Below are 27,631 nucleotides of genomic sequence, written 5' to 3'. Positions count from 1 at the left end.
GGCGTAGTGTAAATTGGCCGGCGTAAGCCCGCCTAATTCAAATTTGGATCAGGGGGGCGTGTTTTATGTAAATCTACTGTGACCCGACGTGATTGACGTTTTTCCCGAACGGCGCATGCGCCGTCCGTGGAATTTCCCAGTGTGCATTGCTCCAAAGTATGCCGCAAGAACGTCATTGGTTTCGACGTGAACGTAAATGACGTCCAGCCCCATTCACGGACGACTTACGCAAACGACGTAACATTTTCAAATTTCGATGCGGGAACGACGGCCATGCTTAACATTGCTACGCCGCACTTATGCCTCATATAGCAGGGGCAACATTACGCTGGGAAAAGCCTAACGTAAACGGCGTATCTTAACTGCGTCGGCCGCGCGTACGTTCGGGAATTCGCGTATCTAGCTAATTTGCATACTCAACGCGAAATTCGACGGAAGCGCCACCTAGCGGTCATCAAAAATATGCAGTTAAGATCCGACGGCGTAAGAGACTTGCGCCTGTCGGATCTAATGGATATCTATGCGTAAGGCCTCGTACACACGACTAAACATGTCTGCTGAAACTGGTCCGCGGACATGTTCGGTCGTGTGTACGGCCGACTGGACAATTTTCCGGCGGATCGGACAGGTTTCCAGTGGACAAATGTTTCTTAGCATGCTAAGAAACATGTCCGCTGGAAGCCCGTCCGTCGGACATGTTCGGTCGTCTGTACGACTCACCGGACATGTCCGCTCGACCGAAAGCCCTCGCATGCGTCAAAGTGATTCGACGCATGCGTGGAAGCATTGACCTTCACCGCGTTCGCTGTCCACGGGAAATTTGGTCTGATGGTGTGTACAGCCATCAGACCAAAATCCGCCAGCGGACATGTCCGATGAAAACGGTCCACGGACCGTTTTCATCGGACATGTCCCGTCGTGTGTACGAGGCCTAACTGATTCTAAGAATCAGGCACATAGATACGACGGCTCGGATTAGGACTTACGACGACGTACATGGTGCTGCGCCGTCGTAAGTCCTTTCAGAATCTGGCCCCAACTGTCTAAAAAAAATTATAAAAATGTAATTTGGGTATAGGGTTGCATGACCGCCCAATGGTCATTTAAAGTGCGACAGCAATGAAAGCTGAACATTGTCCTTGGCAGGAAGGTGGTGATATTGAAGATGTTAAATTTGTTTTTGAAGCTTCTTTTGCTTTGTTTGCACTTGGAATCCTTCAAGTAACACCCTTCCAGTCCCTAGGTGGCTATGTCACTCCTCCACTGTATCAATGGAGGGAGCCATGGCTGTTACTCTAGGCTACTCTCCTGATATGGGCTACAAAAATGTCTCTATTCTCATCTCCATTACATAGGGGGTGGGGGGAATTAGTGGTTTACAGAAGATAGCTAAGAAGTAAGAAATTCTTTTGTGTAGCTCAGAGGAAGTGACAAGACACTTCGTTGATGACAAGATCAACAGGTATTTTCTGTATTTCTTGAAAACGAATGCAGCCGGCACATCTGAGGACTGTAATCTGAAATATATTATCTCCGGCACTGTTTCCCAATGACTCGCCCAATCTGGATTCCAGAGCCACGCTTCTTCTGGGTTATTTAACCCACTTCCTGTGAGCCCCACGGTGTCACCTTGGTCCCACATGAGGATACTGCAGAGAGCGACACCATGTCATTACACGGCACCACTCTCTACATCAGTTAGGACTTGTAGGTGAGGAGGACCTGAACCAAGGACACCTGGAAAAAAGTAAGTATAATGATTTTGAGAAAGTCAAAATCTAAATATCATATGATAGGGTGGGATTTGGGTTAAAAGTAACACTTTTCTACCAAGCTACGATGAAAGGAAATTGCTTAACAAGTACTATTAAATTATACTTTGACTTGGAAATCAGAGCTATGGAGATAGGAGTACTTTAATATAGAATTTGCGACCATTACATCCAATCTATCAGCAAGAAACCAGTTTTAAGAAGCGATAAGAGAATGTGTTTTCTTTCACAACAACATAAAAAGCTGAAAATAGACTCAGTCTATGATTAGGTCAGACTGACTTGCTGTTAGGGATTATCCTGTTGTGCACTAGGTGTCCTGGAGAGCCCAAGACACGTACCTAGTATACCTTGGTGTCCGTCTATAGATAAAGATAAATATGTATATGATACTGTATTACACTGTGTCACCAGTTTCACAATGAGTAGACAGTTTTCACATATTTACTGTGAATTTCTCCCTGGAGTACAATAAAATGTTTATACGGAAGACATGAGATATTTTTCTCTTGTGTAATAGAAACCAGACATTAACTTAGAGGACCCGGAGCTCCAAAGACGTTGGATAACGAAGAACTGTAGGAAAACAAAGTGTACAGTATATGCGTAATCATAGCTTATACTTTTAATTCAGATTAAAAAAGGGAGGATTGAGATAATTTCTAAAGTTAGGTTAAAATGTCAAGCCCCTTACACACAATCTGAATTTTCGATGGAAGAAGCCATACGGACTTTTTCCATCCTAAATTCCGACCGTGTGTATGCCCCATCGGAGTAATGCCATCGGAAATTCCAATGAATTCCATCAGAGTTTAGATAGAGAACATGTTCTCTTTTGCTCCGATGAAATTCCATCGGAATTCCGATGTGATTTTGGTCTGACAAAGGTCTGATCGTGTGCACAGGGCTTAAGAGGACCTGAACTGTGGAAGCTGTCCCGAAAAAAGGCAAGAAGAGATGAAAGAACTAGTCATTGTCTACTCTACAGCAAGGTTTCTCAACCAGAGTTCCTCTAGTGCAGGGGTGCCAAACTCAATTTCATCACAGGCTGTATCAACATTGTGATTGCCCTTAAAGCGGTTCTCCACCCTAAAGTGAAGTCCCGCTGATCGGAACCCTCCCCCCCTCCGGTGTCACATTTGACACCTTTCAGGGGGAGGGGGGTGCAGATACCTGTCTAAAGACAGGTATTTGCACCCACTTCCGGCCCGGCATTCACGGGCAAAAGACGGGCATTCCGTCACATCCCGTCGCCCCCCCGTTGTGTGCTGGGAACACTCGGCTCCCAGCACACAGCGGGAGCCAATCGGCGGGCGCGGCGCGACTCGTGCATGCGCCGTAGGGAACCGGGAAGTGAAGCCGCAGCGCTTCACTTCCTGGTTCCCTCAGCGTGGATGGCGGGGGGAGCAGCAGGGTGACAAGCGATCGCTCGTGCTCTGCTGCGGACGGCGCTGGACTCCAGGACAGGTAAGTGTCCTTATATTAAAAGTCAGCAGCTGCAGTATTTGTAGCTGCTGGCTTTTAATATTTTTTTGGGGTGGAACATCCGCTTTAAAGAGCAATGTATCTGTAAGACCATCCAGGGCTTTTTTTTCGGAATAGGTGCAAGAATGCAACCACTCCCCCTGCCAAACTGCATTGAAAAAATTACACTAACAGTGCGAGAATCTTAAGGGGGCAATAAATACCAGGAGACAAACAAGGAGAGAGGCGCCTCTGGGTGCAATACTTAAGACAGTTTTAATTTTAAAATCCACAAGTTAAAAAACCACTCACATTTGTTGGTGGTCAATCAGAAGCGTGTGGAAGCAGTTTTTCGGAGGAATAGGTAGGTATCATCTGGTGGAGTCCTTTCCCTTGTCCCTGGTACAGCGCTGTGGGATGCAGGGGATCTGTCCTTCTGCCGCAGGTGGTATCTTTATTTTCGGCGATGGGCAGGGGGATCCTGTGCAGGCGCTGCAAGCCGTGTATGCCGATGGACGAACAGGGATGACGTCACCAGGAAAGCGACGCGTTTCTGAATGCTGGCAGCGAATGACAGGACTGCCGCATTCCTTTCTCAGAGCTCGTCAAGCTAAAGGGGACACTGCTGCAGTGCTCTTTGTGAGCTGTATGCCTGGGGACCATTGACTTGGTGTTACTTTGGATTCAGGTCCATGTCCCCCCAAGACACACAGACTCTGAGAACCCTGTATATGCCATATTAGAAATAGTGACTGATTCATAATGTTGGGACATACTGTTAGAAGATGCTGATGTCATCAACTCCAGCCACCTGTCTGTCTGTTTTCTGTTATAATGTAAATTAGTCTAGTATAACTTCTAAGAGTCTTTCACCCATTGTTATTTGTGCTGATTAACCCTGTTTCTGGTTACGAGTGTATTGTTATGCTCCGTACACACCATCACTTTATGTGATGAAAAAAAACGACGTTTTTAAAAAACGTCACTTTAATTGACCGTGTGTGGGGGAAAACGTCGTTTTATGTCTTGTAAAAAAACGACCAAAAAAAATTGAAGCATGCTTCAATTTTATGTGTCGTTTTTCAAAACGTCGTTTTTTACTTCACAGAAATTGACCATGTGTAGCAAAAAACGTTGTTTAAAAATACGTTTTTACACCCGCGCATGCCCAGAAGCTAGTTATGAAGCGAGCTTCAATGGAAAAACGTGGTGGAACGTAACCTCGCTTTGCTAGAACATTGTGAGAAAAACGATGGTGTGTAGGCAACTTCGTCTTTGAAAATTGAAGTTTCAAAAAGGTCATTTTTTACTTCACAGAAAATGTCGTTTTTTTTCATCACATAAAGTGATGGTGTGTATGCGGCATTAGAGTAATATGAGCAGGAGGGGTGAACCTCCTCTTCTACTGTATATAAGACTTGTATTCTGGTTCCAATAAACAGTCCATGTTCAGCAATCAAACGAGTAACGTCTTGTTTGTAGTTGTCAGCGGTTGGAATATCTGATGTCTATATTTAGACTGGAAGGAAGTGGTATATGACGAAAGCACTCAAGCGGAGTGTGGGACGTATCGTTACAGGGGTAATTCTTTTCAGTGACAACAGGTGTAATAAGCATTCTTCCCACAGAGAAATCCACTAATGTATAATGCGTTGTAGATATAGTAATTTTTAGCAGGGGTTCACTGAGAGTGTAAAATTGTTTTAACGGTTCTTCTGTGTTAAAAAAGTTGAGAAAAGGTGGCATACAGGCTCCTTGCAGCTGATATCTTTCCTATTTCTGGACTTTATTTACCATGCCTTGTTCTGCTCTTGTGTCTCTCTGTAGAGACGACCATCTTGGTAAAGTCAGGGCTTTACCCATAACTCCTAACTGTCCCTGATTTCGAGGGACTGTCCCTGATTTGGAGCAATGTCCCTCATTTTGTTTTTTTAATGTTCAAATCTTTCATCCAATTTCTAAAGTGCTACATTTGTTAATTTTAAAAGCCAATATAAAGGAATAGTAGTGGTAAAAAAAACACTTTTTTTTTTTGGTTTAGGGCTCTTTCACACGGAGCGGACCGTTTCTGGGTCCGCTCCGTGTGTCGGCCAAAGCTCAGCGGGGATCCCCGCTGAGCTGTCGGTGGATAGGGCGGTCCCCGCACACAGTGCAGAGACCGCCCTGTCTCTGCTCCGCTCTCCCCTATGGGGGATCGGATGCAGACGGACCGTCTGTCCGTCTGCATCCGATCCGTTCCGCCGAACAGAAGAAAAATAGGGTTTCTTCCGTTCGCAAAAGCGGGTCCTGACGGACGCGGACGCTAGCGGATGCTCCATCCGCTAACGGACGCGATCCCATAGGGATTCATTACAAGTCCGTTAACGGACTTGTAATGAACGGACGAACGGTCCGCTAGTGTGAAAGGACCCTAATTCTACTTTAAGGGAGCGACAGGGGGCGTGTCCTATCCTTACATACGTTTGATAGTAGGTGTCCCTCATTCCCATCTCAAAATGTTGGGAGGTATCCTTTACCTTCTCATGTCAGAGCTGCTTACGGCACAAATAACATTTCTAACTGTTTCCCATAAGATAGCAAATCCAAACTTTTTGGTTTCCTGGTCCACTTTCACGGTTAAGTTATAAGCTAAGGGTTCTCTCTTACAGATGCCACTAAATAGGTCTTGTTTCTATGGAAGGTTTTATGTTCTTTGTGCAATCCAGTTAAAGAGCAGAGATTATCGGCAAGGACCCCGATACTTGGTGGTTCTACAGGTAATATCTCCTATAGATATACTGTATGTCAGCTGAGATTCTTCAGTAGAGTAAATTAAATATTTGTTTTAAATTATTTCAGTAGCTTAAAAAGGTCATGTTTAACCCATGCGTCATGCGTGGCAAGCCTTGCCTGATTAAATGTCCAACTAAGAACAAGAAGCATGCCTTGTCTCAAATAGTACAGTGTGTAAAATTCAAAAATATTCTAACACAATGTAGGGCAAAGGGGACAGACAGTCGTACTTTAGAGAAGTTGGCTTAGTTCTATTGGCAGCAATAAAAATAGTGAGGCCGCGTACACACGGTCAGTCCAAACCGATGAAAACGGACTGAAGTCCAGTTTCATCGGTCCAAACCGACCGTGTGTACGCCCCATTGGTCTTTTGTCCTTCGGTCCAAAATTTTAGAACTTGCTTTAAAATCGAACCGATGGACCGCTGCCCGATAGGTCCAAACCGATGGTTAGTACACAAAAGCATCGGTTCAAAACCTGCGCATGCTCAGAATCAAGTCGATGCATGCTTGGAAGCATTGAACTTTGTTTTTTTCAGCACGTCAAGTGTTTTACATCACCGCGTTCTGACCCGATCGGTTTTTGAACTGATGGTGTGTACGCACTTCAGCGGTGAACCGATGAAAACGGTCCGTTGGACCATTCTCATCAGTTTGGATCGACAGTGTGTACGCGGCCTTACTGTCTATTGAGACCCCAATGGTTTTACCAGTCAACCACACGCAGAGGCAATTAAAAAATTGGCAATTTTGTGGGACTAAGACCCCAAACACACTATTAGATTTTCTGCAGATTTCTGTCTTCAGACTTACCAAAACCATATAATATGAGATCAAACCTTAAAGCCCTGTATACATGCAATTTTTCTCAGCGGTAAAAAGTCCGCCGAGAAAACCGTCTGGAAAAATGCGGGGAGAGCTTTGGCCAGGAATCCCGGCCGTGTGTATGCTCCCCATAGGAAAACTGTTGGGTTTAAAACCGCTGGGAATCCCGGCGGGAAAAGAGACAGCAGGTTCTCTGTTTTCCCACCGGGATTCCCGTCAGTTTTCCTGTCGGGAAAACTGCGAGGAAACATACACACAGCCAGGATTCCCAGCCAAAAGCTCTCCCGCAGTTTTCCTGACGGGAAACCCGGCCATGTGTATGGGGCTTAAGAGTTTAAATTTGTATGCAATCAGGCAGGCCGTTGCACTACGTGGTTTTGGTAAATCTGAAGACCAAAATCTGCAGAAAATCTAATAGTGTGTATGGGGTCTAATGCTCTTGGTCCATATGTCATTGTTGTCAGTGGTTGGACAGCAAAGGGAATCCAAAAAGACTGGAGCAGATGTGCATGGCAACCAATCCGTGTCTAGCTTTCACTTTCAAACCTTACTGAACAAGCTCAAGCTAGAAGCTGATTGGTTACACAGATTTTGTCTGCTTCAGTTCTAGTAGGTTCCCCCAGCATGTTTCCAGATGATATTAAAGCTACAGCAATCACCTGGCTCTAGCTTTTACAGTAAGGAATTGTAACGGCCGCCATACATGGCTTGAATTTTCATCTTATTTAGCATAACTGGGCCAAAATTTGAGCTGTGACTGCCCCTGTCGGCTCCACCTGGCTCAACAGAAGTTGATTGTTCATTCGACTAGGTGGAAAATTGTTAGCCGGATAATGCTGCATCCAATCAAATGCAGGCAGTGTTCCAGTATTCTGACAACCACTTGGGCATGGCTTTCAGAATACAATAGCCAGCAAGTAGAGATGTGTGATCCTCCATACTCCCCTTTACATGGTGACCCCAGTCTGCAGCGGTTTGGATTAAAAAAAGAGTGTGATTTAGGATAGAGATGAGTTCAAATGCAGTGACGGCTGGTGCTCAAAAAGTTTGGGGGGGGGGGGGCGCAAACAAACGCAGCCACTGTGCCATCAAACGCAGCTACTGTACCCATCAATTGCTGCCAGTGTGCCCATCAATTGCTGCCAGTGTGCCCATCAATTGCCACTACTGTGCCCATCAATTGCTGCCAGTGTGCCCATTAATTGCTGCCAGTGTGCCCATCAATTGCTGACAATGTGCCCATCAATTGCCGCTACTGTGCCCCATCAAATGCTGCCAATGTTCCCATCAATTGCTGACACTGTGCCCATCAATTGCCGCTAATGTGCCCTATCAAACACAGCCACTGTTCCCATCAAGTCTAGCCACTGTGCCATTAAACAAAGCTACTGTGCCCATCAATTGCTGCCAGTGTTCCCATCAATTGCTGGCACTGTGCCTATCAATTACCGCTACTGTGCCCCATCAAATGCTGCCAGTTTGCCCATCAATTGCCGCTACTGTGCCCAATCAAATGCTACCAGTGTTCATCGCCCAACACTTACCTGTCTCGCAGCGTGTCAGCGGCGGTGTCCTGCACGTTCCTCAATGTCTTCTTCTGTCCTCTCTATCGGGCGTCCAACCACAGCGCCTAACGTTTCAGCCAATCAGGTAACAGACCTGAGCACCTGATTGGCTGAGAGCCGGTTCAGTGTTAGCAAAGCAAATTCCTTCGCTTTGCTAACACAACGCGGCATGGCGCCAGCTGTTCACCTTTTTGGGTGCTTCCAAAAAACACCCCAGCCGCTGTAATTCAGGTGCCCGGCGCCCGAAAAGGGGCCAGACACCTAAACAGTGGGTGTCAGCGGCAACCATAGATAGATTCATGCAATGCATGAATCTATCTATGGTGATAGAGCGGTGCCAGGAGAGAGGGGCAGTGCCCATGCGCCCCTTATGGACGCACCCCCACTGTTCAAATGACATCTAAGCTCATTTCTATGGGCATGGGAGATTCATCCATTCACGCTGTTTAGAGTGGATGGAGGAATCTGTTAGATTTCTTTTGTTCAGCCTGTAAATGTATGCCCAGCTTAAATCTGCAGTGTATATCGCCCCAGTCTGTATAGGGCTTGCTGAGACCATCGTGCTTGTGTTTTAGTACATTGATGCACATTGCGTTAAGGCAGCCCTGTCATTTTAAATTGGCCTGCACACATGACAAAACGCCACACCTGCACTATTTTTAGCAGCACAGGACATCGCAGAACACAGATCATTCACATCTGTGGTGCACTATAGAACAGGTGCGTTATTTCTTACTGTAGACGTGCTTGGCGTGCATTTACAAATCAATTGCAATGTGCACGTACAGCATGTGCATTAAAGCACCGGGTTTAATTCTCACTATTGCATGCTCTTAAAATGAACCTGCTAAATGTAAAGTAAAATTGCAGTTCTGTACAGCACGTAAAAAAAAAAAAAAGTAGAAATCACTAACTTTTTAAATTCATACTGCCATTGCTGAAAAATGTAAATGATAAAATAAGAGGTTTTGGTTATTGCAATCTTTACCCAAAGCTTCATGGAGTCGGGATCTCTGGACATTGCGCTTTGCTTGGGTAGTGAAGATTATCATTCAACATAGCTGTATGTATTATTACCCCTTAAAGCGGCCCTTCAGTCATTTGTTCATCTTTCCATCTATTAAATCTTCTGCCCTTGTTGTTTTAACCACTTCAGCCCCGGAAGATTTTACCCCCTTCCTGACCAGAGCACGTTTTACAATTTGGGCACTAAGTCGCTTTAACTGACAATTGCGCGGTCGTGCGACGTTGTACCCAAACAAAATTGACGCCCTTTTTTTCCCACAAAAAGAGCTTTCTTTTGGTGGTATTTGATCCCCTCTGTGGTTTTTATTTTTTGTGCTATAAACAAAAAAAGAGCGTACATTTTGAAAAAAAGTGGTCAAGTGGTTAAGACGATCTAGCAGGAGAGCGAGAGCGTGCCGCCACGTGTTCCCAGAGCCGATGTGCATGCCCGGCAGGCATGATGTTGCGTGAGGGCGATCCAGCCCCCTGTCTGGGGAGTAGAGACAGATTGTCTGTTCCTAGTATACAGGAACACTGATCGTTCTCCTCCCCTTGTCAGTCCAATCTCCCCACAGTGGCTATTTTTAGCTCTGATCGCTGTATAAATGTCAGTGGTGTCAAAAGTGTCCGATCTGTCCGCCTCAATGTCGCAGTCCTGAAAACAATCACAGATCGTGGCGACTGACATTTATACAGCGATCAGAGCTGTAACTAGTAAAAAAATAATAATAATAAAAATGCCATAAACCTGTCCCCTATTTTGTAGACTGTATAACATTTGCGCAAACCAATCAATATACGCTTTTTGCGATTTTTTTTTTTTTTACCAAAAATATGTAGAAAAATACATATCGGCCTAAACTGATGAAGAAATTTGTTTTTGTTTTTTTTTGGGATATTTATTATAGCAAAAAGTACAAAATATTGTATTTTTTTCAAAATTTCGCCCTTTTTTTGTTTATAGCTAGAGTTGAGCGGACACCTGGATGTTCGGGTTCGACGGGTTGGGCCGAACTTCGAAAAAAAGTCCGGGTTCGGGACCCGAACTTGACCCCGAACCCGAACCCCATTGAAGTCAATGGGGATCAGATCTTTTGAGTACTAAAATGTCTCTAAAAAAGTAATGGAAAGGGCTATAGGACTGCAAATGGCAGAAAAATGTTGGTAAGAGCATGGCAAGTACTCTGCAAACAAATGTGGATAGGGAAATAACTTAAATTAATATAAAATACTAGGGCTGTGGAAATTAAAGATTAATTCCACGATTAAACTTTAATTTTTTTGATCGATCAACATTTTTTTGATCGAACAAAATTCTTTTTATTGGTACTAGTGGTGCAACCGATCGTAAATGATCCGCGATCCGAGCGGGTCACCATATGCGGATCGGCACACCACGTGATCCGCTGCTGCCTCGGCCATAGGAAAGGCCACTGCTTAGGCCTAGCTCCTGGAGTGGCGGTCATCTTGGTCCACCCGGTGGCCACCTAGGTGAGCCTAGAGCGGTGCGCTGATGTCGTCACCCGGCCTCAACTGCTCGTGTTCGGCCGGCTTCTCTGGTAAGACTAAGCAAGCACTAATATTACTGGATATTACAGTGGGGGAGATGTCTGTGGGTTACAGTGGGGGAGATGTCTGTGGATATTACAGTGGGGGAGATGTCTGTGGATATTACAGTGGGGGAGATGTCTGTGGATATTACAGTGGGTAGATGTCTGTGGATATTACAGTGGGGGAGATGTCTGTGGATATTACAGTGGGGGAGATGTCTGTGGATATTACAGTGGGGGAGATGTCTGTGGATATTACAGTGGGGGAGATGTCTGTGGATATTACAGTGGGGGAGATGTCTGTGGATATTACAGTGGGGGAGATGTCTGTGGATATTACAGTGGGGGAGATGTCTGTGGATATTACAGTGGGGAGATGTGTGTGGGTTACAGTGGGGGAGATGTCTGTGGATATTACAGTGGGGAGATGTCTGTGGGTTACAGTGGGGGAGATGTCTGTGGATATTACAGTGGGGGAGATGTCTGTGGATATTACAGGGGGGAGATGTATGTGGATATTACAGTGGGGGAGATGTATGTGGATATTACAGTGGGGAGATGTCTGTGGATATTACAGTGGGGGAGATGTCTGTGGATATTACAGTGGGGAGATGTCTGTGGATTACAGTGGGGGAGATGTCTGTGAATATTACAGTCGGGACTATATATGGTGGTGATCCGAAAAATATATGTGCGTTATAATTAATCGAAATTAGTCGATTAAAAATAAAATCGATTAATCGAACACGAACATTTTAATCAGTAACAGCCCTATAAAATACATAAAATAGATTTTTGCCCTAAATGGATGTTTTTTGAATAGCATAGTAGAAGGAAAGTATCTAAAGGGTGTATCTCACAGTAACATATGCAGTGCTGGTGTAATTTGATTTCTGAAGCAGAACTGACTCCTATCTATTTCTCTCCCTAAAAGCAACACCAGGAACCTTTCCCTAAAGTATCTAAAGCAGAGTGACTTGCACATATGTAGATAGCTGAGTAATTTGATTTCTGAAGCAGGACTGAGTCTGACTCCTATGTAATTCTCTCCCTCAGAGCAGCAATGCCAGCCTTTCCCTTCCCTATCTAAAGCAGAGTGACGTGCTTTGCTATGTGCCTCTAGCTTTTATAGAGGCTGGGTCACATGCTGCACTGGCCAATCACAGCCATGCCATTAGTAGGCATGGCTGTGAGGGCTTCTAGGTCACACGAGTTAAACGAATGTTGATTGGCTGCCCTGCAGCGTGCCATTACATTGCCGAACACTGAACTCGAACCCGAACTTACAGTAAATTGTTCGGGTCCGGGTGCAAATCCTCCAGGAGCTTAACTGATTAATTAGTACTGATACAGTATATAATTTATTAGTATAATTCATATTCAGGTTATTTCTTTTTTGGTTACCATTTGCTAGCGGCAGTAAATGGGGGTCACTACAAGTAAATAGCTTAGATGAAACCTCTAAGGAATCCTAGCTTGCAGTAATCTCCCAGGATTGGCAAGGAAGAGGTTAATCAAGAGAGACAACTGCAGACACTTCAAGTTCCGCAAGAGAACCAAAAAATGCAAACTGTCTAGTTTCCTTTGTGTGGGAATCCTCAGAGCATTTGGGTCACATACCTGAATTAACCTCTTTTGTACTGAAATCTAAGTCAAAGAATTGTACCTTTCAAACCTTGCATTGCTGTCATCCGAAAGGTAAAATATGTAGCCACATATTTCTTTCTCGTACGTCAATCTCCTAAATCCAGATGTGTTTCAGCAGTTGGCGTCAATCATTGTCCACCAGTAGTGAGATTGTGCTCCTGAGAACTCATGGCAGGAGTCCTTGGCATTCACCAAAGGTAGAGGCCAGTGGGTATCTAACAGTGCCCACTCGTTCCAGTACGATCATTCAGTAATTCGATCAAATTGGATTGCCATAGAGCTGTGTGAGCTTTTACCAACTGATGGAGAAGGGGGGAGTTGAAAATGAAGCAATTGGTTAGAGCTATTTAAAGTGGAGGTTCACCCAAAAACGTATAGGTAGATTCACAAAGAGTTAGGCCGGCTTATCTACAGATAAGCCGACCTAACTCTGAATCTAAGCCGACCTATGTTTAAGTGTATTCTCTAACAGAGATACACTTAAACATATCTAAGATAGGACGGCTTGCGCCGTCCTATCTTAGATTGCAATGTTTTGGCTTACCGCTAGGTGGCGCTTACATTGCGGCCGGCCTAGATTATGTAAATGAGAATTTACGACAATTCCCGAACGAACGCGAGCCTGCCGCAGTCGATTAACGTCGTTTCCGTACGTGATAGGCCGCCTAAAGTTATTCCACCTATGAGGTGGAATAACATTGTTAAGTATGGCCGCCGTTCCCGCCGCGAGGTTCGAATTTTTTACATCGTTTGCGCAAGTCGTCCGCGAATCGGGATTTACGTCGTTTACGTACGCGTCAAAATCAATAGGCCCGTACGGCCTACTTAGCCGCAATGCGCACTGGGAAATGTAGGCGCCCGGCGCATGTGCAGTATACAAAAACGTCAAAAAACGTGAGGTCAGGCCTCATTTCCATACTACACGCCCCCCTCCTAGTAATTTAAATTAGGCGCCCTTACGCCCGTTTGGTTTAGGCTACGCCGCCGAAAATTAGCAGGTAAGTGGTTTGAGAATCACTACTAGCCTAGTTAATTTACGGCGGTGTAGCCTAAAAACACTAGGCTAGGCCGCCCTAAAGTTAGTCCTCTGTACGTGAATCTATCTATCTTTTTTTTTTCTTCTCTGCCGCTTCCGGCTATGGGCTGCGGGACTGGTCGGTCCTTTTTGATTGACAGGCATTCCGACAGGCTTCCGACGGTCGCATACATCGCGTCACGATTTTCCGAAAGTAGCCGAACGTCGGTGCGCAGTCGCCGTATAGAGCCGCACCGACGTTCGGCTACTCGTGACGCGATGTATGAGACCGTCGGAAGCCTGTCATTCAAATAGGAACGCCCGCTCCCGAAGACCATACCCGGAAGCGGCGGAGAAGATCTATCTCTAAAACGGTAAGTACGGCTTCGATTTAAAAAAAAAACACCCGATTCCCCTTGACAAAATGAGCCTCAATCTAATGTTAAAAATTGTTTTTCGGGTGAACTCCCGCTTTCATTTGGGTTGTAGATTGCGACTGGGAGAGCCATCTACACCATCAGATGTTTTTTAAATATTTTTTTTTGCTTTATCCATTACAGCATTTCAGAAAAATAAAAGGGACAGCAAATTGAATTATAATTCTGGTTGTAATTATGACTGTAATCTATATTGGAAAATACAGTACTATATGGGAACAAATCATTGTGTTTGTGGCAAATTCAATGAAAATATTTTCAAACAAAAATAACGAACGGAACGAATACAAATTTATCCAAAGTTACGAATTATCCAAAATAACGAATGCCGCATCTAAACAAATGGAACAGAATGAATAAATAATAATAAAACATTTTTATTATTATTATTGTTATTTATTATTAATAATTTGTTACATTCAATTTGTTTATATACAGCATTCGTTATTTTGGACAAATTCGTATTTGTTACGTTCACTAACAAATTTAAAAGGAAATTCCAATGCCTATAATTTAATAGTTCGTAATAGTTAAAGGGGTTGTAAAGGTTCATATTTTGTTTTCTAAATAGGGTTCCTTTAAGCTAGTGCATTGTTGGTTCACTTACCTTTTCCCGGCTTCCTGTTCGGCCGGGAGGAGAAGCAATGCCTGTGCAAGCTGGAGCAAGGAGCAGGTGAGGCCAGACTGATCACCGCCTTCCCATCCATCAAGTGGTGGGGAGGGGGGGGGGGGGGGGGGGCGGTTGTGTGAGTGAGGAGGGCAAAAAAATATCTAGCACCAGCCACCACTTCTGGTGACCCAGGTGGGACCATACGGTGGGTGCCAGGGAAACCCCCTGTGTGGTGTTCACGCCGTGCAGCCCATCAATTGTCTCCCAGACCTTGTGATGATGGGTTTGGCCCTCTCTCTTTGCTGGGGGGGCATCTGATCCATATGGTCACCTGGGACACTGCTGCTTTTCAGGGCTCCTCTAGATCGGGCTCCGCAGTATCACGGGGTATACAGGCTTTGTGTACTTTTATGTATGTTTTTCTTTATGTACTCTCAGGTGCCATGTCTTGCTGCTGATTTTTGAAGCTTGTCTTGAAACATGTTTTGATATTTGTAGAATACTGTCTATACCTGTTGTTATAATGATATTGATTTTTATTTGGATTTCTATGCTTAAATGTAATAAAGATTACAATAAAGCGGAGGTCCGCCTTAAAAAAAAAAACATTAAAATCCAGCAGCTACAAATACAGCAGCTGCTGACTTTTAATAAATGGACACTTACCTGTCCAGGGTGCCCACGATGTCGGCAGCCAAAGCCAAGCAATCGCTTTGTTTTCGGCTGTCCCCGCCGCCATCCTCGATTAGAGGGAATCAGGAAGTGAAGCGTTGCGGCTTCACTTGCCGGTTCCCTACTGCACATGGGCGAGTCACGCTGCACGTCCTCACTGGTTCCCGCTGTCTTCTGGGGCCAGTGGGTTTCCCAGAAGACATCAGGAGGGGGGGGGTCGGGGCAGGGAAGGGGCGTGACTCCTATGCCAGGAAGTGGGTACAAATACCTGTATTATATGTATCGGAACCCCCCCCCCCCTGAAAGGTGCCAAATGTGATGCAAATACCATACTGGCGCCCCCACTATAGGGATACAACTTTTTTGCGGAAGGGATTTTATCAAGACACGTGGTCACTCATTAATATTAGAGGAAAAGAGGTTTAACCTTAAAATACGTAGAGGCGGTGGTCTCAGCGGGGGCATCAATAGTTTCAAAAAACTATTAGATAAGCACAGGGCCATCTTAATAGCATCATGGGCCCCTGGGCAAAGTAATGCTCTGGGGCCCCTACAATGGAGACAGTGCAGGTAAACCGACATCAAGTAGGTAGGAGGTAGGGGATATCTAGAGTGTAGAGGGGTCAGAGTTCTGGGGGGATATCTAGGATGTAGAGGGGCAGTCCGGGCTCAAGGACCAGCTGCTTTGGGGAAAGGGCAGGGACCCCCCATGCAGCTGGGGCTCCTGGGCAGTGCCCAGGTGTGCCCTCTCATTAAGATAGCCCTGGATAAGCATCTGAATGACCTCAACATACATACAGGGATATACAATGTCATACTGATATTTAATCACACACATAGGTTGGACTTGATGGTCTTTTTTCCAACCATACCTACTATGTAACTATACAACACACAGACTTGTTGGACTATTGTAGTACAGAGTACGATATCATTGTATATTCCTTAGTAAATCGGCTTTAACTCTTAACTCTTGCATTACTCGGGACAAGAAATTGATTGCCTATCCTACATGTAGCCAAGCTGTGTTGAGCTTGTAGATCCTGTCTTCTGTAGCTGAAGGTGTTAATGGAGCAGTAGGTATCAGTGCATTGCCTGCCTCCCTTCCAGTTACTCTTTAAACCCAGAAGGAGGGGCGAGTTAGGTTAGGTGCAGGTCAAAGCGTGGAAGGAAAATTAGCTGAAGTAGCAGAATCCATGCCAACAGTGAAAGCCAAACAGCAACCTGGCAGCTTAAAGGTGCAGCCCATAATTGGCAAGTGTCCATCTGTTACATCAAGCCTCAACACAGCACCACATTACGAATTTCCAGATATAGTCCTAGGCTTTTCAGACTTCTTTTGGAATAGTTTTCCCCTACAAACAGGGACCAACTTCATTATATACCTTGCATGGAATGTATGCAATTGCGCAGTCGTGCAACGTGGCTCCCAAACAAAATTGGCGTCCTTTTTTTCCCACAAATAGAGCTTTCTATTAGTGGTAATTGATCACCTCTGTGGTATTTATTTTTTGCGCTATAAACAAAAATAGAGCGACATTTAAAAAAAAAATCTATATTTTTTGCTATAATAAATATCCCCAAAAAATCAATATGTTTTGTTTTTTTCCCTCAGTTTAGACCGATACGTATTCTTCTACATATTTTTGGTAAAAAAAATGCAATAAGCGTATATTGATTGGTTTGCACAAAAGTTATAGGCCCAGATTCTCAAAGGGCTTACGACGGCACAACGTCATTTTCGCCGTCGTAAGTCCTAATCTGGGCCGGCGTATCTATGCGACTGATTCTTAGAATCAGTTACGCATAGATATCCATTAGATCTGACAGGCGTAAGGCTCTTACACTGTCAGATCTTAAATGCAATTTTTTTTCCCGCCGCTAGGTGTCGCCTCGTCGTTTTCCCTGTCGTCTATGCAAATTAGCTATTTACGCGAGATTCCCGAACGTACGCGCGGTCGACGCGGTGAATTTACGACGTTTCCGGAAGCGTAAACTTACCCCTGCTATATGAGGGGTAAGTTTACGAAGGTCCGTCGTATGCCATGTTAAGTATGGCCTCGGGACAGCGTCGTCTTTTTCCGTCGGTTATGTCGTTTTTACTAAGTCGTTCGCGAATACGACTTTACGTCAATGACGCTCACGTCGGCGTCATTGACGTTTTCCGTCGTGAGCTGGAGCATGCGCACTGGGCTATTTTTCCGCCCGACGCATGCACAGTTCGATCGGCGCGCTTAATTTGAATACAAGCCGCCCCCTTTGAATCACGCGGCCATACGCCGGGCCATTTATACTACGCCGCCGCAAATTACGGAACAAGTGCTTGGAGAATACGGCACTTGCTCCAGTAAGTTGAGGTGGTGTGGTGTAAATGGCTTACACTACGCCGTCGCCGATTCTATGAGAATCTGGCCCATAGTGTCTACAAAATGGGGGATAGTTTTATTGCATTTTAATTTTTTTTTTTTTTTATTTAATCTTTTTTTTTGTGACCGTGACATTGCGACAGACATATCGGACACTTTTGACACATTTTTGGGACCATTCACATTTATACAGCGAACAGTGTTATAAATATGCATTGATTACTGTATAAATGTCACTGTTAGGGGAAGGGGTTAACACTAGGGGGCACTGAAGGGGTTAATATGTTCCCTGTAGGGGGAGGGGACACACAAGGGGAGGAGACCAATGTGTGTTCCTCTGTACTGGGAACACACATCGGTCTCCTTACCTGACAGGACCGTGGATCTGTGTGTTTACACACACAGATCCACAGCCCTGCCGTGATTGCGGGCAATCACGGTTGCCAGGCGGACAACGCGGGCAGGGAAGATCTGCTTTAAAAATAGTCCTGATACTGCAGGATGCTTGCCATTACTTATTGCCCTTCTCTGATTTAGTTTCACTTTGATACTGGAAACCTGACTTTCCCTGACCTCTGGACTAAGCCATTCCCAACTGCCGCACCTTGTCCTGTTAGGCCTCGTACACACGATAGGTTAACCAGAGGACAACGGTCTGATGGACCGTTTTCATTGGTCAAAACCGATTGTGTGTGGGCCCCATAGGTTATTTAACCATAGGTTAAAAAAAAGCCAACTTGCTTTAAAATGTAACCGATGGATTGCTAACGATAGATCAAAACCGTTCGTTAGTAGGCACGACCATCGGTTAAATACCCGTGCATGCTCAGAATCAAGTCGATGCATGCTTGGAACCATTGAACTTCGTTTTTTTCAGCACGTCGTTGTGTTTTACGTCACTTACATCACTGCGTTCTGACACGACACCTATGGTGTGTAGGCGTGACGGACCATCAGTCAGCTTTATCGGTTAACCTATGACAACGGTCCTTCAGACTGTTGTCCTCTGGTTAACCTATCGTGTGTACGAAGCTTTAGAGTACACTTACTGGCTGTTGAGGTCATTTTATTGGACAATGGGATACCAGTTGTCGAGGGCTTAAAAAATCCAGGCCTCAACAAAGTGAAACTCAATCAGAGAGATACACGGAAGAGGCTTTTCTGGCTGATACCAGTAATATAAGATATTGGGTGGCTTTTAAAAGTTTGAATTGAGTACAGGTTCACTTTAACCACTTCCGGACCACCGCACGACTATATACGTCGGCATTTTGAAGCAGGATATCTCTGTTGTGGCAGTAGCTAGCTGCCATAAGCCAGATATCCTCGTCTTCAAGCGGCGGTCCAGTTTACGATAATAGTGGTCTCTGCGGCGTATTCGCCGCGAGATCATTGTTATCGGCGGTGGGAGAGGCCCGCCGCTCTCCCTTGCCCTCCGCTGCTTACCAGAGCCTTCAGTAGTGGCGGAGGCGATCGGGTCCTGTCTGTGGCTGGGTATTGAGACGAGTGAGGGGAAGATGGCCATCTCCATACCATAGCAGGGCGGAAGCGACGTCAAAACTTCTGCCCATAGCTCTTAAAGGGCCGTTTGTTTTTGTAATTTTTTCGATTTAAATTTTTTTTTGTTTATTGCATTTTAGTCTAAATATGAGATCTGAGGTCTTTTTGACCCCAGATCTTATATTTAAGAAGACCTGTCATGCTTTTTTCTATTACAAGGGATGTTTACATTCCTGGTAATAGGAATAAAAGTGACCCATTTTTTATTTATTTTTTTAAAAACATTAAAATAAGAATTTTTTTGTTTTTTTTAAAGCGCCCCGTTCCGACGAGCTCGCGCGCAGAAGCGAACGCATACGTGAGCAGCTCCTGCATATGTAAAGTGTTCAAACCACACGCGATCGTTAGAGCGAGAGCAATAATTCTAGCCCTAGACCTTCTCTGTAACTCAGAACATGCAACCTGTAGAATTTTGTAAACGTAGATTTTTAAGGGTAGAAGTTTGTCACCATTACACGAGCGGATGCAATTTTGAAGCCTGGCATGTTGGCTATCAGTTTACTCAGCATAACATTATCTTTCACAATATAAAAAAAATTTGGGCTAACTTTATCGTGGTCTTATTTTTTAATTGAAAGAAAGTGTTTTTAAAAAAAAAAAAAGAAAAGTGGGCGTGTAAGACCGCTGCGCAAATACGGTGTGACAAAAAGTATTGCAACGACCGCCATTTTATTCTCTATGGTGTTAGAATTTTTTTTATAATGCTTGGTAATTTTTTAGCAAAAAATAATGGCCCAGATTCAAGTAGCAATTGCGCCTGTGTAACCATAGGTTACACAGCGCAATTGCTTACTTGCCCCGGCGTTACGAATGCTCCTGATTCAGGAACATCGTAACTTTGACTGCAGCCTAAAATCTGCGTGGCATAAGGCTCTTATGCCATGCATATCTAGGCTGCATTCTTGCGATGACCGCTAGGGGGGCGTTCCCATTGTGGTCAGCGTATAGTATGCAAATTGCATACCAACACTGATTCACAATGTTGCGCGAGCCCTACGTACGCAATGTACGTCGTTTACGTACGGTGTGTTTAGCGTAAGGCTGCCCCTTCTAATAGCAGGGGCAGCCAATGCTGAAGTATACCCGTCGTTCCCGCGTCGCGACGTTCGAATTTTACGTAATTTGCGTAAGTGATTTGTGAATGGCGCTGGACGCCATTCACGTTCACTTTGAAGCAAATGACGTCCTTGCGACGTCATTTGCCGCAATGCACGTCGGGAAAGTTTCCCGACGGAGCATGCGCTCTACGCTCGGCGCGGGAGCGAGCCTAATTTAAATGATTCCCGCCCCCTACGGGATCATTTACATTAGGGGCCCTTACGCAGGGCAAGTTTACACAGCGCACACGCAATTTACGGAGCTACTGCTCCGTGAATCGCGGGTAGCGCAGTAAATTTGCGGGGGCGCAGGGCAAAAACGATGCCCTGCGCCTCCGTAAATAAGGGGCCAATCTACCTGAATCCGGGCCAATGTTTTTAATTTGTAAACAACACATCTGAAAAAGAGGCTTGGTCCTTAAGTGGTTAATTGTTCGTGCATATTTGAGTATTTCTATAGCTCTCCAGCAAGACTCTTGGTGTAACCTGGTTTATATTTATTATGCGTCATGAAATATTCCACTTTTACGGAGTCAGATTACGTGCTTCAACAGTAATATTAAAGTGGTGGTAATTGATTGACCACTAGAGACAACAAAGACGAGATAGAAACAAGACAGAAACCAAAGTTAAAGGCATGACAAGTAGTTCAGCCCTTAGCTGTGAGGACTTCCAATACTAATGAATATTCTCTTTTCTCCAGGAGGCAGCATGGACTTGGAGGCGTTGGAGAGTAGTCATAGTCCTGCACCCGACAACCCGTACGAGCGAGAAGGCTACACGTCTCGAGGGCTCACATCTCTTAAAGGGCACCCAGACAAGTCAGACCCGCTGTCATCAGACGTCAAGAGGTCACAACCCCTGTTAATACAGAGCGGCAAGTGGGGGTAAGTCATGATAGTGACAGGTGAAAAATGATTCTGCCAATAATCACGCATGCTTAGTATGCATTAACACAAACCTTATCTAAGCTCTTCCCTTTTACTTAACCACTCCTTTATATATACAGAAGATCTTTATTTAATTTTGCTAGTCATGCGATGGAAGAATTTTGTTGCATTTTATGTACTTTATATATGATATTATTATATTTCTATTTTGTAGAGAAAATTACTGTATTTATCGCGGTATAATGCGCTCCCGCGTATACCGCGCACCCCTAAAGTGACCCCCAATCCTGTGGAAAAAAAGTTATTTTTGTACTTAGTTTTGGTGTCTTGCGCGGCGGCCTCGTCGGGTCCAGCGTCCTTCTGCGGCTTCGGGTGTCCTTCTGCGGCTTCGGTGTCCTTCTGCGGCGGGTCCGGTGTCCTCTTCGGCGGGTCCGGTGTCCTCTTCGGCGGGTTCGGTGTCTTCTTCGGCAGGTCAGGCGTCCTCGCGTCCTCCCCGCTCGTTTCCCGCGCCGAGTTTTGAATACTGCGCCAGCATATAACGAGCGCAGTACACTCGGGCAGGCTCGGCAACTGTCGCGCTCACGTCCTGTACGTCCAGGACGTGACCGCGGAAGAAGCCGAGACTGGCCGAATATACCCGAGTGTACTGCGCTCGGTATATGTCGGCGCAGTATTCAAAACTCGGCGCGGGAAAGCGGGTATCGGCGTATATCGCGCATCCACAATTTTGCCCTGATTTTCAGGGCAAAAAAGTGCGCGATATACGCCGATAAATACGGTATATTTTCTTTTATAGAAATATAGGGCCAGATTCACAGAAGATATACGACGGCGTATCTCCTGATACGACGGCGTATCTCCTGATACGCCGTCGTATCTCTGTGATCCACCCGTCCTAACTATGCGGCTGATTCATAGAATCAGTTACGCATAGATAGCCCTAAGATCCGACAGGTGTAATTGACTTACACCGTCGGATCTTAGGATGCAATTCTAGGCCGGCCGCTAGGTGACGATTCCATTGCGGTCGGTGTAGAATATGCAAATGACTAGTTACGGCGATCCACGCGTTCGTCGCAATCTCGTACGTCGTCGCTAGTCGGTTTTTCCCGTCGCAAAGTTACACCTGCCTTAACCTGGCTTATCTTTAGAACAGCCATGTTAAAGTATGGCCGTCGTTACCGCGTCAAATTTCTATATTTTTTTTTGCGTAAGACGTCTGGGAATACGAAACGCCGTAACGCACGTCGCAGTTAAAAAAAACGTCGGGGCGCCGTAATTTCGCGTAAAGCACGTCGGGAAATTTTAACACGGAGCATGCGCAGAACGTTTGGCGCGGGAACGCGCCTAGTTTAAATGGTGCCCGCCCGAGCGGATTTACGTTACACCGCCGCAAGTTTACAGGTAAGAGCTTTGTGAATCAGGCACTTACGCTGTAAACCTGCGGCGTTGTAACGTAAATCAGATACGTTATGCCGCGGGGGAGCAACGTAAATGTACCTGAATCTGGCCCATAATTTTTAGAGGTGCACCGAAATGGAAATTTCAGAACCAAAATAAAAAAAAAATGTCAGGCCGAAACCGTAAATGACTTTTCTTTTTTTTTTAAATAATTGTATGTTAAAACAGTACAGTCGCATTGCAAAAATGTATGGAGCATCCTATCACTGTCCCCCAAATGCCGCCTCTTGTTTCTTTTTTTTCCATTACTTTATCACTTTTTTTTTTTGCAGCTTGTCATTTTACTTTTTTTATTTTTGTATAATTTTCTTATTTTTAATATTATTTTTCTTATTCTTTACTTTTTAATTACTTATTTTATTAATTTAATTATTATTTCTTATTTTTTTTTACACTTAACTTTGCTATCACACAGGAGGTTCTCTTTATTAACCCTGTCACCTCCAAAAACATTAGTGCATTGGCGGCAGGGACAGGAGCCAGACTAGGCAGCCGGGGGAGGAAGGGGGGGGACAGAGTGCCGAAGATAGAGCCAGCCGAGGGAGGTATGTGGGGGGGGGACGGATGGCTGCACAGCGCACACATGTTCTACTAGAAAAGAAAGCAACTCACCGACCGTATGCAGAAACTGTCTCCACACTGCTCGCACACAGCCCCGCCTCCTCCTAACCACGCTGTGATAGACAGAAAAAATCTCAGCATTAGACCCGCATTCTGTCTATCACAGCGTGGTTAGGAGCAGGCGGGGCTGTGTGCGAGCAGAGCGGAGACAATTTCAGTGTCTGCAATGCCGCGTTGCACCACTAGTCATAATCGGCAATTTTTAACTTGTTTTGCAATTTCCCCAAAATAGCTGTTTTCGGCCGATATGTATCGGCCGCCGATATATCGGTGCATCCCTAATAATTTTCTATCTATACGGAAAAATAATATATTTCTATTAATTATAGAAAATACATTTTTATTTATTTTCTATTGTTAATTTGAAAAAAATACACATGCTGGTAAAAATGCCTCCAAGAAAAAAGAAAGAAAGAAAGTGTCTGCCTGATAAATCTCCTCTTTAACATCCATTGAAGGACACAAGAACTAATTTTTGGACATGCGGGTTATACTGCCACCTACAATATTACCCACACATCCAAGAATTACTTCTGTCCCATGCAGTGCCGCGACAAGGTCATCCAGTGCCCAGGGCAAAGATGCCAAACTGTGCCCCCCCTTCCCTTAGGATTAGGGTAAGGTCACCTCCATCCCTTCAATAAGCTGTTGCACCCAGGGCAGCTTTCCCTCCTACCCACCCCTTGTCCCGGTCCTGGACCCATGTCTCTCAGCGGATTATACAGAAAAGGAGAAAAGAAAAGATTTGTTGGTAAGTACAAAACATTTATGTTTTATGCAGACACTTTTTGGATCTAGCAGCGGTCTTGTGCTATACAGCCACTTATCGGTGAAACTCCTTTTTTCTTAATGCACAGCATGCCTCCCTTATGGTATGCCATGATGGATAAGTACCTGTCTGTATTTGTCCAGATTTAAGGGGTTGCAAAGGTAAAAAAAAAGTCACCTTAAAGGGGTTTTCCACCCATTTTTTAAGTTTATTAAAAGTCAGCAGCTACAAAAAGTGTAGCTGCTGGCTTTTAATAAACTGACACTTACCTGCTCCAGCGTTCCAGCGACGCGCCGGCCGAGGGTCCGCTCCTCTCCCCCCCTCCCCGGCCGGCGTCTTCATTGTCACTGTGGGCACCCGGCCTTGACAGCTTTTGGCTTCACGGCCGGGCACCCACTGCGCATGCGCGAGTGGCACTGCGCATGCGCGCTCGGCGCGGCCCGGCGCTGCGCTGTTTGATTGGACAGGCGATCGCCTAGGACCTGACGTGTCCTAGGCGATCGCCTACAGGGAGGGGCTGCCAAAAGGCGATTAAGCTTAATCGCCTTTGCAGCCCCTCTGCGGAAGGAGGAAGTGGGACAGGAAGTCCCCTTCTCCTGAAGTCCCCACTCCCCCCCCAAAAAAATTACATGCCAAATGTGGCATGTAAGGGGGAGAGGAGTGGGTTAAGAGGAAGTTCCATTTTTGGGTGGAACTCCTCTTTAATGCATTCAATGCATTAAGGTGAAAAAACTTCTGACTATACCAGACCCCCGACTATACCAATGACGTGGCGCCGAGGGGCGGGCCCGAGTGATACAGCGAGTTTCACGGGAGCGCGCTCACAAGGACTCCACACAATGCGAGGGAGCTCACATGAATGCGTGGAGTTCTTGCGGGGAGGACCAGAGAATTTTTTTATTTTTTTTTGCATTAGGATAGGAAAGATTTGTTTTTAGCAGTATAGTCATAGCTTCTTCAGCTAAATATTGGTTTCCACTTTACAGTAGCAAGCATATTCAAAATCTGTCTTATTTTATTAATTTTTTTTGCTGCAGGCGGTTACGAGATGAAGAGTCCCGATCAACTTCACTTCCTGACATCCCTAATCCATTCCCAGAACTTTGCAACTCCTCCCCTATCCTCAGCAACACACCTAACAGTAGCTCCCCTCTGGAAGGGGGTCCCCACGTGAGTACACTAATAAAACACCTATATATCAATACATTCATACTGCTGGGGCCAGTGCCATTGTCCATAGCAACCAGTCAGATTTCATCCTAAAAATAGAAATCCGACTCTTTATAATGTGCTGCACGTTTGCTTTTCTTGCAGATATCTTTGCTCCATTTTGTAGAAAAGTCCCTAAATAATAATCTTTATCAAATCCTGGCATAATTGATTATTGAGCACACCAGCAATCCTTCACATGAAAGGACTGAGGCAGAAAAAGGCAAGATATTTTATAGGTGGCCAAAGATGAGCAGACATCTCCTTGAGAATGACATACAATCAAAGATTCCCCTAAAGTGGATGTAAACCCAAAAATGTTTTTATTTATTTTTGATGTCACAATGTAGAGAATAAGATTTCCTATCATCTGTGCCCAGTCTTGCCACACAGAGTAAATCCAGCGCTGAGCAATCCTCTTTTTATTGTTCAGTGAAATAAAACAGACTTGCAGATAAAAACCAAAGTCCTTTCTTGAGTGACAGGTTATTTACATATCTCGTGCACTAGCTTGCAGACATGCACAGCTTTATGTATATTCTGATGGCTGTTCACTGGAGCATTTCCTTAAGCCCCTTTCAGACGTCCGCTCCGCCTGTCCGTTATTACAAGTCCGTTAACGGACTTGTAATACATCCCTATGGGATCGCATCCGTTAGCGGATGGAGCATCCGCTAACGTCCGCGTCCGTCGGGATCCGGTTTTCGGACGGAAGAAAACCCTATTTTTCTTCCGTCCGGCGGAACGGAACTGATGCAGACGGACAGGCGGTCCGTCTGCATCCGGTTCCCCATAGGGCAGAGCGGAGCTGAGACAGGGCGGTCTCTGCACTGTGTGCGGGGACCGCCCTATCCGCCGACAGCTCAGCGGAGATCCCCGCTGAGCTGACGGAGACACCCGGAGCGGATCCAGAAACGGTCCGCTCCGTGTGAAAGAGCCCTTATGACACTGAACTGTGGTTCACCCCATATTTTGAAAACATTTAATCAAAACACAGGAAAGTCAGCCAATCCTGGGAGATCTAGAGAGGAGAGGAGAGGAGGAGAGGGGAGGGGTATGTGAATTGTGCACTTTTTACAGAAGCTGTGCATATCTGCAAGCTAGTGCACAAGATATGTAAATAACCTGTCACTCAAGCAAGGACTTTGGTTTTATCTGCAAGTCTGTTTTATTTCACTGAACAATAAAAGAGGATTGCTCAGCGCTGGATTAACTCTGCGTGGCAAGACTGGGCACAGATGATAGGAAATCTTATTCTCTACATTGTGACATCAAAAAAATAAAAATGTTGGGTTTACAACCACTTTAATCTAAGTGATGCAGTAATAGTAGTGCTTCTTTTTAGTGCAGTGGAGATGCAAGAGGGTGTCAAGCATAGACATTAGTTGTACTGGGGAAAACATTGTGATTGGGCAAGGTTTTCTGAGTTGTCAAAGTTTTTTTTTTTTTTACCAGAGAACAGCCATTTCCAGGCATTGGCCAGCTTTATATATCAAAGTGCCTGAAGAAAGTCTTTGTTTTGCCCACCATAATTAGTTATAGTCTCCCTTTCATTGTACCATATTGCAATGGGATTATGATAGCGAGATTGGTATTGACTGTTGTGGGCAGCAAAGCTTGCTCTTCTTTCAGAAACCTTTATGCCATAGAATATGTGTATGGACTATGAATATGTTGGTGAACAGCCAAGCTAAACAAATGTGCTTTCCCTCAAGAGCAGATGGTGAAGGTGTACAGCGAGGACGGCACGTGCCGGTCATTAGAAGTGACAGCTGGAGCAACGGCCCGACATCTGTGCGACATGCTGGTGGAGAGGGCCCACTGCCTGAGCGACGAGAGCTGGTCTCTGGTGGAGCTACATCCGCATCTGGGGCTTGGTGAGGGAGAAATGCAGCGATTTTTTATTAATGCATGTGCTAATTTAAGGAGCTTTGAGCTTGTTTTTTTTTTTATACTAGTGAACGGGAAAGTGGTGAAGTTGCTTTTTGAAACTCATTTGATCCAGAAGACCTGGATATGAAAGAGATTTAACTGCAAAGAGAAAGTTTTGTCACCTGATTTTGAATTTATATATAAATATGTAGCGCTCACCCCCGAAGGAGCCGCTGGTTGATTTGGGATCGGCCTACTAAGTTACCCTGGTGGTGTCTAGGGGTGTAATTGTGAGAACAGCAGTAGTGAGTGAAGGTCCAGACATCCAATAAAGAGTTTTCAATGCTTTATTGTCCAGGCCAAACACGGCCAACATCAACATAAATTGGGAAGGTCAAGGTTGATGAAGGAAAGAAAGAGAACCTTGCGGTATCAGGCCTGGATATAGAACGG

The 27,631-nt window shown here is 45.1% G+C and overlaps 1 protein-coding gene across 6 annotated transcripts in view; it reads left to right on the top strand.

Moving 5' to 3' along the window:
- The window catches only part of GRB7 (growth factor receptor bound protein 7), a 252,688-nt gene that overhangs the window by 151,856 nt on the left and 73,201 nt on the right, over positions 1 to 27,631 (top strand). For 5 of the 6 annotated variants that reach the window (XM_040330150.1, XM_040330145.1, XM_040330146.1 and 2 more), the window contains 3 exons: positions 21,060 to 21,243; positions 25,135 to 25,267; positions 27,027 to 27,183. In XM_040330150.1, the coding sequence (XP_040186084.1) occupies positions 21,068 to 21,243; positions 25,135 to 25,267; positions 27,027 to 27,183 (466 nt within the window). In that variant the 5' untranslated portion in view covers positions 21,060 to 21,067. Of the gene's footprint in view, positions 1 to 1,341; positions 1,748 to 21,059; positions 21,244 to 25,134; positions 25,268 to 27,026; positions 27,184 to 27,631 lie in introns of those variants that run through there. The other variant, XM_040330149.1, reaches the window with a different exon arrangement.

This window comes from Rana temporaria, chromosome 12, assembly GCF_905171775.1.
Source record: "Rana temporaria chromosome 12, aRanTem1.1, whole genome shotgun sequence".
NCBI lineage: Eukaryota > Metazoa > Chordata > Amphibia > Anura > Ranidae > Rana > Rana temporaria.
Note: the sequence above shows the minus strand (reverse complement) of the source record. Positions and strands in the feature narration are given on the sequence as shown.